This window comes from Haliaeetus leucocephalus, unplaced genomic scaffold (assembly GCF_000737465.1).
Source record: "Haliaeetus leucocephalus isolate CR32 unplaced genomic scaffold, Haliaeetus_leucocephalus-4.0 Scaffold162, whole genome shotgun sequence".
In the NCBI taxonomy this organism is placed as follows: domain Eukaryota; kingdom Metazoa; phylum Chordata; class Aves; order Accipitriformes; family Accipitridae; genus Haliaeetus; species Haliaeetus leucocephalus.
In genome coordinates, this window is record NW_010972598.1 from 10,853,654 (window position 1) to 10,864,530 (window position 10,877).

Genomic DNA, 10,877 nt, shown 5'->3' on the forward strand with positions numbered 1-10,877 from the left:
GCCCCAGTGCCACGGGGCCCCAGGGCCCCCCCCCCCCCACCGTGCATGCATGGGGACCCTGCAAAGCAACCGCCTCCTGCCCCGAGGAGCGAGCCTCGATGCGCACAGCAAATCCCGCCACAGAGGGCCTGATCCAGCCCAGTGCAGCTGCAAGGAGCCCGGCACGCCAGGGCTGAGCCCACAGACACACACGCAGCTCCCTGTGCACAGCAGCACCCGCCGCAGCCCGGTGTAGACGGACAGATGGACGGACTCCATCCCTGTCACCCATGCTGTCACCCAGCCGAGCCCCCCTCGCAGCCCGAAGCCCCAAGGGGGGAAGCGCTGGCCCGGGCGGAGGGCAGGACGTTCCCAAGCGGGGCTGCGCTAATGAGCGCGGCCGCCTTGGCTGCATACCGGCCCCGCTCAGACTCATTAATCTCATTACGCCGCTACAAATCACTGGAGATGCCAAGCTGCAAGCTCGGAGGGGCGGTGGTCTGTGGGGGCACCCTGCACACTGCTGAGACCCCGGGAACGGGTTTCTCCCCATCACATTGGGATGCCGAAGCACCCACGGTGGGCAGCCAGGGTGGGCAGGGGCCCCACGAGCCCCAGGACGAGAAGCGAGGGGCCCCGGAGCCCCCACTGCGTCCCCGCCACACCAGCGCGGTTCCTCCACGGGGCATGTCTGCGCCGCAGCCCCAAACCGACCCGATGAAAACAATTACGGCTCCTGTCGAGAGCAATCAGGCGCGGTGCAGCGTGATGCTGGCCGGCCCAGGATGGGGGAGCGCTGCCTACAGCCCCCCCCCCAGACACGCTGGCGCTCCCCCTCTGACCCGCGTGGGGTTTTGGCACGGCAGAGGTGAGCGGGAGGTGACATGGGGTGGCTGCTCTCCCAGAGCACGGAGACTTTTAAGGGGATCCCGGGCACCCTGGGGGCTGCAAAACCACGGTCCCCCTGGTGTGCCAGCCCCCCGGCTCCACCGCAGCCCTTCCCAGTGAGCGCAGCGCCCAGGGCAGCCCCAGCTGCTCCCTGCCTGCGTGCATGTTAATCCCTCCTGTTAATGAAGGCTCGGTGCCAGGAGCAGGAAGAGGTGACCCCACGCTTGGAACCGCGCTGGGGAGGACTCAGCCATGGGAGACTACAGGGACACAGGGTCCCCAAGGACGCGCTTCCCACTCCCCCCCTAAAACAGGCCCACGGGGATTTCCACCGCTTTTAAATCCCAAACCAGCCCCAACACCATGCATCAGGCACCGCATGCTCTGTCATGCCTGCTCCCCATCCCAGCGCCGTGCACCCCAACCGCAGTGCCACGCACCAGGCGCCGTGCACCCCGGGGTGCCTGCACCCCCACCCGACACCGTGCACCCCACGCACAGCGCTGTGCACCGAATGCTGCCCAGGGGCTGGCACCCACCAGAGGCTGCGCACCCCAGAGCAATGCCACGAGTGGGCACTGTGCACCCCAGGGCCCACGGTGCGGCCCCGCAGCCCCCATGCCCGCTGGAGCAGCTGGGCTCTGCTGCAGGTCGGGGCAGGTGCATGCCCTGTAACTCGAACAAGATCCGCGTTAATAAACGCTTCCTTGTTCGTGCTAATGAAATGCAGGTGGTTGGGGGTCCCGCTGCCCCTGGGGAGCCCCTGTGAGCCCCACAAGCCCCTCAGCTGACAGAGCCGGCGTCCTGGGGCTGTCCCAAATCCTCAGCCAGGCTGTAACCCTCCCCAGACCCGCCGCCGGCCGAACACGCCGGTGCGGTCGCAGAGTGGCCCAGGCAGTGCCTGCCCGGGGGGGTCCCCACAACCCCGGGCACGCTGCCTGCCCCTGCCTGCCGCTGCCTTCACCTCCCCACTGCCTTGCCCATCTGCACCCAAAATGATGCTGTGCGGGAAAATGTGAGGCCAGGCGCTGCGGGGCAGGGACCTGCCACCCAACAGAAGGGGAACCCACAACCGTGTGCCACAGAGGATGCCAGGGAAGAAGCCGGCTGCGGAGCACAGTGCCCATGGACGCCGGCAGCTGGGCCACCATCACACCGGGTGAGCATCCCACGGCGGGAGCCCACCCGGCCCTGCTCGGCGCAGGAATGCACGAGACCCTCGCAGGGCCACGGTGGGGAACAAAACGCCCTCAGTGCGCTGGTCCCCGCTCCTGCATACCTACAGATCAAACCCATATGGGGGCCATAAATCTCCCCTTATTACAGCTCCCTCCATAGAGATGCCTTTCATGGAGAGATAAGAAAGTTGACTTTGTTCAGGGGGACAATGTCGCTTTTCATACCGGCCCCCACAGAGCACGGCCCCCCCTGTTGCCTCCTGCCCCGGCATAGCTCCCGGGGTCCCTGGGATGCCCGCGGGTGCCAGCAGCAAACCCCGCTGCAGCACCCAGGAGCGATGTCGGGAGCAGGACCCAGACGGTGCTGCCGGCGCTCGTCCTGCTCGCACCCCATGGAAGCTCTGCCTGCACCCTGCTGCCCACCCCTCCTTCCATGACCCCCCCAGCCGCCCACCGGGCACTCACAGCTTCTCCAGAGCCCGCAGCCCGAAGAAGGAGCCGTTCTCCAGCACCGTGATCTTGTTGTTACTCAGCAGCCTGTGGGAAGAGCAGAAGAAGAGGGGAAGCCCCGTTACTCGACCTGCCAGGCAGCCCCCGTCCGTGCCCCGGTGACCTGCGGGGCTGGAGGGCGAGTGGGGACGGCCAGACCTGCCATGAGAAGTGGCAGCCCCGGCTGTGCCCGCCGGGACAGTGGCGATGGTGAAGTCTCAGGGACAGACTTGCACGGCTGAGTGGGGACATAGGATGCAACGGCCGTGTCAGGAACCCATGCCGTGGTCCACACGCATGGTGGCACCAGGCTGGAGGTGCCCGGGGCTGTGCCAGCTCTTGGGGCATCGCTCCTGTACCTGGGCCTGGGTGCAAGGAGCTGCACACGCGGGCGATGAGATCCCCACCCCAGCACCCATACTGAGAGGGCACACCGAGGACCTGCAGCCAGGAGGGGACCCCATGGCACCCCCAGGTCTTGCCCTCCACCAGCCTGACCCCCTGCGGTCATGGCATTGTGGCCATCCCAGGAGCCTCCCAGCACTGAGATTTCATCCCAAAATAAAGAGCTTTGCTGGCCAAAGGGGCCCTTGTGGGGTAACAGGAGAGGGAGGGAGGGCACAAGCACCCGACAATTCAGCCAGAAGCTCATTAAAGCGCATCAGTGGCAATTAGCAGAGCCAGAACCCAGCCTGGGGACAGGAGCTGGCTCTCGGGGACCAGAGGTTCTTCCCGGGAGCTCCCAGGCGGCCGCGTGGGCACCGGCGATGCTCCCACCGGCAAACGTGATCCAAAAGCGGAGCGGGGGCAGCCGCCAGCCGGGGCCGGGAGGGCACCCTGGAGCCCCGGCCAGAGGAGAGGCGCGGGGGAAAAAAGGGCTCATTGAGGGCCGGAGCCGGGGCTGTTTACACACGGGCAGGCTCTGCAGCGGGGCTGAATGGCGGCTGTGTGCTGCAGAGCTCCGTCTCCTCCAAACACCCAGCCTGTGGCAGCCGTCACCAGCCACGCTCGGTTCTCCCTGGCTGGGCTCCCGCATTGGGGCTGCCGGGGGAGCGGACAAGACCAGGACCGGGACCTGGCTCAGGGTGGGGGGCTGCATTGCAGCGGGGGGCAGCTGCCAAACCCCCAAAAGGTGGTGGGGATGGAAGGGTTGGGGGGCAGCCCCCCTCCCCACCTTGTGCTGCATCCTGTGCTAATGAGGAGCCGCCACCGGGCACTGCCGTGTCCGTGGGGCCCTGCGACCTGGCCGGCGGCAGGGAGCGGAAGCGTCCGGCAGCCCCGCCAGCCTGCAAATTGCTTCCACACGCTGGCGGCCGGAGCCGTCGTGGCCAGGGCCATGTCTCGCCCTTTCCTCCCTGCGGGGACCCTGCTTTCGCAGGGTTTGGCTCACCCCAGCACTGCAGCAGCGAGCACCAGTGCCGATCGACGGCGCTCGTAGCCCCGGGATCCCACCCGGAGCGAGGGGCAGCAGGGATGCTCCCAGAGCAGCATCGTTCCCGGAGCAGCCCCGGCTCCCGGGCACGGCAGCCCCATGGCGTGCCTTGATTCCCCGTCACGTCGTCGGTGGGGGCTGTTGCTCAAGGCCGTGCCGGCCCCAACGGCTCCAGAAGGTTTTAATTCCAGCGGCAGCAGATTTCACAACCCGGCAAAGCCTCCGCAGGCTGCGCGCGCATGGGGGGACCTCGGGGGCTCCCTGCTAAAGCTTAGGGCAAGCAGAAACCCCCTGGCTTGGGGGCCAAGTTGAGATGCAGGACGGACCCTGCTGAAACGGTCCGTGGGGCTGCATGACCTGCAAACGCAGAAACTAGATGAGCGCAGGAGACTCCGGTCTCAGACCTCCTGTGATTGCTCCTGCACCCTGGCCCGGGGTGGCAGGGGGGTCCCCGGCATGGCCAAGGACACGCGGAGCCTTTGGGCAGGGGGGAGGCCGGGCACCTCCGGCATGCTGGACCCAGCTACGCCAAAGCCTCCTCCCAGGGCATGGGCTTTGCAGGGGTTTACAACCACGGACATGCCTCCAGCACAGCAGGCAGAGAGCAGGCAGCCGGCCGCCTGCATCGGGGAGCCAGCACACCGGAGAGCTGCGCCCAGCCGAGAACGCAGTCCCCGGTTCCCCCCCGCCAAGGGCTGAGCCCCGATGCCGTGGATGCTCGCTTTGTTCGCGGACCCCTGGGACCATCTGCGCCTCTGCCATAAAAACAGAACTCCCCGCCTTAAAAGGCAACGCTCCCGCAGCCCCCATGCCATCGGCCTCCCCTGTGATCTGCAGCCAGGCGGCCGGGCCAGCAACCCGCCCGCCGACGGTCAGGAAAACAGCTGTGGGACACCCTCCCCGTGGGGTACTTTGGCCAAGGGCGAAGCCACCCCCGGACCCACCGGCCCCTTGGGGAGCACGGGAATGTCCGGGAACCCGGTACGGTGTGGGGGGACCCCGAGCTGTGGGCACTGCCCACCCCTGCGACACCCCGCTGCTTGGTGCCTGGTCTGCCCTTCCTTAAGGAAAAGAGGTCCTCGACCAAAATGAGCGGTCGGCGCACGAAAATTGCACTGACAGTAACGATCTGACTGAAAGGTTTTTTTCCTGGTAAAACTTTTTCTGGGTAGCCACCCTGGCTCTTCTTCTCCCCATCCTGTAGAAGCCAGCCAGGTCACGCACCCCCGTTACAACTCACATCCTCAAACATGGTTTTATTTTGTTTTCTCTAGTTTTATGGATATTATGTTCCAAAATGCTTTCTGTTTTGTTTTTTTTTTCCAGGAAGTTCTCATCAGGCTCCACAGGATTTTCCGTTCCCGCGTGTCTGCATGCGGCAGAGCCATGTGCGGGTCCCCGGCATTATCCCCTTACAGGACATTAACTCAGAAACCCCAAAATACAATGGAATAAGTGTGCCCGCAAGACCGCCCCGACGCAGCACACGGGGGTCACGGGCGAGCAGCCCCCGAGCCCCACTGGGGCAGCACGGCCCCACGCTGGGACCCAGCCCTCGGCACGCAGGACCGGAGCTGGACCCAAACCCCTCAGCTGGATTTCAAACTCCAAGAGCTGCCCCTGCTCCTGGCCAGGAGGAGGGATCAGCTGGGGGGGGAAAGGGGATGGGGGGCTGGAAGCAAACCCTGCTACCCCCCAATCCCCCCGGCTCGCCATGGCCAAGGTGGCTGTTGCCACCGGTGGGCTGGAAAGCGTGCCGGGCAGGGGTTGCAGCGGCTCCCCAGATGCTCGCCGGGGTCTGCATGGGGCCGGGGGTCCAAAGGGGATGCGATGCCCCCATGTCCCAGCCGTCCGGAGGCTTGGCAGGCCATGAAAGCACAGCTGTGCTCCTCCAGAGCCGCCGCTCAGCCGTGCCTTGGCTCCAGCCCAGGCTGGGACTCCTCACCTTGGCAGCACCGGCAAACGCCCCACCAAGAGGTACCCCCCAAGCTGGGTTCGGAGCGATGCGCCCGGCGCGCACCCCCAGCCCTCGACGCCCGATCGCCCTCGTGCCACTCCAGCATCCTCCCGTCCGAAACGACGCCTTCAGCCCACCCGGCCACCCCGAGACCCTCCGGCATAGCGGTGGGTGGGTGGGTGGGCTCCCGTCGCCTGCCGGGGACAGCCCCGCCACTGGGACAATAATCGGCTAATTGAGCGATGGCTGGAAAAGTCTCTCTGGACAATGCGGGGATTAAGGACCGGAGCATCGAGTCAAACGGAAACGATGGGGGGATGCGTGGTGGGGATGGGGGCGGACGGGCGGCGGGAGGGAGCATCCTCCCATCCTGGGGGGATTCAGCCTTGGAAGGGGTTCAGCATCCCTGCTCCAACCCGCCTGCGCCGGGGCTCTCAGGGCTTGGACCTCAGGAGGCTGCAGGCAGAGAGATAGAGAGATCCCTTCTTCTTCTTTTTTTCACCTCAAAAAGAGGAGCCAAAAAACCCGAAAAAAACAAGATTGTTTTTTCAAGCATGCTGGAATCCACTTGGATAAATAACGGCTCCAGAAACTGGGCTGCTGAAACAATAAACTTCCTCTGGACCCAACCAAAAAAGGACGCGGGGAGATGGTGGCTCCCCAGCCCGTGCAGGCAGGGGAAAGGCACAGGCAGCGTCACGGAGGTTAATAAGGGGGGGCCGCGGTGGGGGCGGGGAGGCCGGCTATGCTTTTTGCTCTCCAAGTGCATTAATTCAAAGCATATGCTCGCAGCAGATACGGCGCAGGCTGCGCCCCGAGCAGAGCTCGCCGGTTTGCAGAGGGATTTTAGGAAGAGAAAAGAGGGGCCCCAGGGCTGGCGAGAGGTGCTGAGGGCTCCGGCACTGGGAAGGGCTCTGGTGGCGGCAGCATCCCAGAGGGACCCTGCAGCTCCCACCCCAATGGGGCTGAAGACCCCCCAACATCACCGGGGCCACCCCCTCCCCACTTCGTTTGGGTGCTCGGGGGCTCTTCCCCTCCCCACGACGTGCGCGGGGCGTTGCCTCCAGCCTCGCGTCACGCCGGGCTATTTCGGACGGTGAAAATTATTGTTCCAACCCTCGGCTTTTGTTAGCACAGGAAAAATAAGCCCCGGAGAGAGGGCGAAACCTCCAGAGCTGGCGCAGGGCAGCAGGGCCGGGGTGCTCCGATGCACCGGGCAGCACCACGACTCACCGCCCCTGGAAAAACCAAATCTGCTGGACCTGCAGCCCAATAAATAACAAATATAAAAGCTGAAAAAAGGTTTGGGAAAGAAACCATCTGCAGGGCCCAGGATAAACCAGCCTCGGAGAGGGGAGTTCAAGTAGAACTGGAAATTGGTCATAAGTCAAAGCCCTCTATTCCCTGCAGACAATCTGTAATTTCAGTGCAATCAAGCTGTGCACATAAATGAGGCCTGTGCTGGGATTCCACATCTGGAAGAGGTTTGGGCTCCCGCCCGTGTGACAGCAGGGCTGGCCGCGGCCGGCGCAGCTATCTGCGTCTCGTTAGGGATACAGTGCTTTTTCCATTAGGTGATTAGCACAGGGGTCAGCTGGAGGGGGAGGGAATTAAAGCCTTGTTAATACATGTCTGCAGAGCCCCAGCACCTCGCAGTCACGTCGGAGGGATGTCCCCGAGAGGTGCCAAACCCCCCAGCCCCAAACCACGGGAAGACCACGGTCCTGGGAGGCTGGACCACGATGGAGGGGCTGGGGGAAGCGCTGTGCCCCAAGCTGCATCGGTGCAAACTCTGCTGAGACAGCTGCAGCCGGGTGAGTTCTGCAGCGCTACGAGTCAAAAAGGGGTGACAAGCCAGTCTGTTAGGGTTGGTATCCCTCCTTCCTCCCTGCGACGAGCTGGGGGCAAGAATTAACCTCTAGGTATAAAATGGGGCAGGTGTCAGAGAACACACGCCTTGTAATGTCTGCTGGGGTTGTACGGGGATATCGCACCCCTGTGAGCATCATCCTGCTAGCCGGACCCCACACATGTCCCCATGCCGACTCCCTGCTCCGTGATGAAGGCAGCACTTCTGCCTGCACGGGTCCCGGCAGGCCACTCCATACCCACTGGCTGCAGGTCTCCCCAGGGCACGAGTTTCTCAGGTAGGACCAAAGACCGGCAGGAGATGGCCGGCACGGCTGTGGATATTTAGGCAAGAACCGAAACGCCCGGTCTCCCTGTCCTGCCACTATCCCGCAGCTCCAGGGGCTCCAGGGCCATGGCCCCGGCCATCGCACCCATCACCAGGATGGAGCAGGGCCGCCGGTTCCCAGCACCCCTGGCCGTACCGGGTCTGTTCCCTGCCACCACGGTTTCCCCACATGGAGTTAATTTCTGCAGCTCCACATCTGCGGGCACTGGTTTGCTCTCTCCCAAAGCAGCGATCCCTGCGAGGGGCCGAGGGAAGAGAAAAGGAGCTGCGGCTCCACTCAGCAGACGGCTCGCCGTGAGAAACTGCCACGTCCCCCGGGATGCCGGGACGCCACGGCCGAGCCCGGCGCTGGCTGAAGGGCAGGTTCCCGGTGCCACGGGCATCCCTCGTCCCTCATCCCCTGCTCTGCCCATCCGCAGGCTGCGATGCCAGCGAGTGTTTCTCAGGCGTGGGGGGTAAATAAGCAGCAGCTGCCACAGAGGCAGCCTTGGATTCCTCAGCGCAGGCCTAATAATTAAAGATAAATAAAGAAGTAAACCGAGAGTGTGGGAAAAAGCCAAATGAGAGCCGGGGTGAGGGACCCGCAGGGCAGCAGACCTCCTCCGGCCGCCCGTGTGTCCCCAGCCATCGCCCAGGCGGCCGGAGCTGCGGCCGGGACAGCAGCTGGCAGCTGCTGGGAAGAGCCTCCCCCCATGCGCAGCATCAGCGCTGCTCGTTAGCGCTAATGCATGCCTGCTTCCAGGCCGGACCGGACGAAGACTGGAACAGGGCTCCGCTTTTAAGCGTTGCTCTGCACAAAACACATTACGTGTTTCCTGCGACTGGGACAAGAGTGATGCTGAGCATCCCTGGGGCACGCAAAGGAGCCCTGCTCAGACCTGGCTCACCCGTGGGGCTCCAAATTTGGCTGTCCCCGGCGGGGTGTCCCCCAAGGCATGTGCAGCTCTTGCCACGTGCCCAGGCCCTGCTGCCTCCTCCGCTCCCTGCCTGCACCCCAGCGGCTCCAGGAGACTCTCCTGAAGCCGGAGTCTCTGGTTTTGATTGTTCCATCTGGAAAGGGTTTAGAATAAATCATGTTTACTGCACGAGAGCAGAGCCCAGGGTCACCGCATATTTGTAGGTTTCTGCCTACGCCTGTAGGTTTCATGTCACGTTTTAGTGGGATCGTGTAATGCCCTAATGCTTCTGCACAGTCATCCCAGCCCCTCCGAGGGAACCGGCCCTGGCACGGACGGCTCCAAACCGCCCTGTCCCACCGGACACAGCCCTCCTCGGCGGCTCTGCCGGCTCGGGGCCGCAGTGGGGCTCGACTCGTGCTCAACATTGCGGTCACACTCGCTCACACTGGAGAAAGTACCAGAGCAGGCAACTAATCGGATGCTTTTCCCAAATACAGATTGACAAAGGACTCATCCCCATGGGTATTTGTGAGGGGCTGACGTAAAAGAAAGGGCCGTAGGAGGAAAGAAATGAAGAGCAAAGCCTGTCCAAGGGAGAGTGTGACTGCAGAGCCCAGCCTCCACCTGCCCTGCAGCCCCCCACCGTCCCCCCACCAAGGGAAACCCAAGACACACATCGGAGCTGCTGCTCCAGGATGATTTACGCTTTTATTACGACCGTCGCACTTCAGACCCTGCTCGTGGCATCCACGCAGCACAGGCGTGTTTCACGGCCACACTCCACGTGTGGGACGGTGGCATCAGCTGGGTGCCCTTCACAGCCACCCCATTTTCACAAAGCAGACATCGTCACCCCAAAACGAAGCCCCTTTGCAGCGAGCGGCACAGCACATGGAGAACCAAGAGATGCTTAGAAATAGCAGCGACTCCGGTGCGTGAGCGGCAACGCGACCGAGCGGGTTCAAGCACGTGAGAGTGGACGGGACCAGGAGCACGGCAGCCCCCAGCCCAGCCCTGCGCAGCCCCAATCCTCCGCAGCGTCCGACAAAACCCACCCGAGAAGCAGAAGGTGGAGAGCCGAGGCCGTGGGCATGCTCGCGTGGGCGGGCGGGCAAGCAGGCACGGCCGCCCTCACGGGACAACACTCCGGGCAAAAGTGACGTTCCCTCCAGCAACGGCACTGCCGGCCCTGCCTTCCAAACCAGATTTTAATTCAAACATCTCCTCCGGAGCTATAAATAAACCCTGCAATCCGCTGCTGCAGCGAGCAGGCGTGCCGGCTGCCAGCGTCGGCCGAAACCCCAACCCTCCCCGGCACCGAGGGTGCGAGGAAGTTTTTAGGAAGCCAGCGGCAGCTGTAGAGCCTTTGCGCAAACCCGAAACCCGCTCCCTGCTCCCGATCTCTTTTCAGCAAATATTTCCACTTTCAAACAAAAACATCCTTCCCAGCACTCAGGCAGCAAACCCTGCGGAGGGAAGCGTGGAGAAGGAGCCCGTTTCCTGGATTTCCAGCTCACGTCCACACTTTAAGCCCACACTGCTGCCGCGCCGTAGGGAGAGTGGGGTCCTTTCCGTTATTCTAGAGCCGCAACACCCCGCTTTCACGCAATTTAAACAAAGTTATGCAGAACCGAGCAACGCGTCTGTTGGGACGGATTCCCTTCCGAAGTGACAAAATACGTGAAAAAAGTCACCGTTTGCGCTGCGCTCCCCGACACCGCAGGGCTTTGCCTCCCCCCACCCCATCTCCCTTAGCCCCACCAGCACCTGCCCGCCCGTGGGAGCGCGGCTCCGGGGAGCGGTACCCGCCGCCGTGGGTGGGGGATACGGGGGTCTCCCCGCTGTTCCAGCCCCCCCC

The 10,877-nt window shown here is 63.7% G+C and overlaps 1 protein-coding gene across 1 annotated transcript in view; it reads right to left on the reverse strand.

The window, feature by feature from the left end:
• GPR124 (G protein-coupled receptor 124) overlaps positions 1-3,872 on the reverse strand; it is a 14,715-nt gene extending 10,843 nt beyond the window's left edge. The window contains exons 1-2 of the mRNA XM_010562977.1: positions 3,709-3,872; positions 2,511-2,582 (exon numbers count right to left, since the gene is read on the reverse strand). Coding sequence (XP_010561279.1) covers positions 2,511-2,582; positions 3,709-3,872 — 236 coding nt within the window. The remainder of the gene's footprint in view (positions 1-2,510; positions 2,583-3,708) is intronic.
• Positions 3,873-10,877: the final 7,005 nt, after the last annotated feature.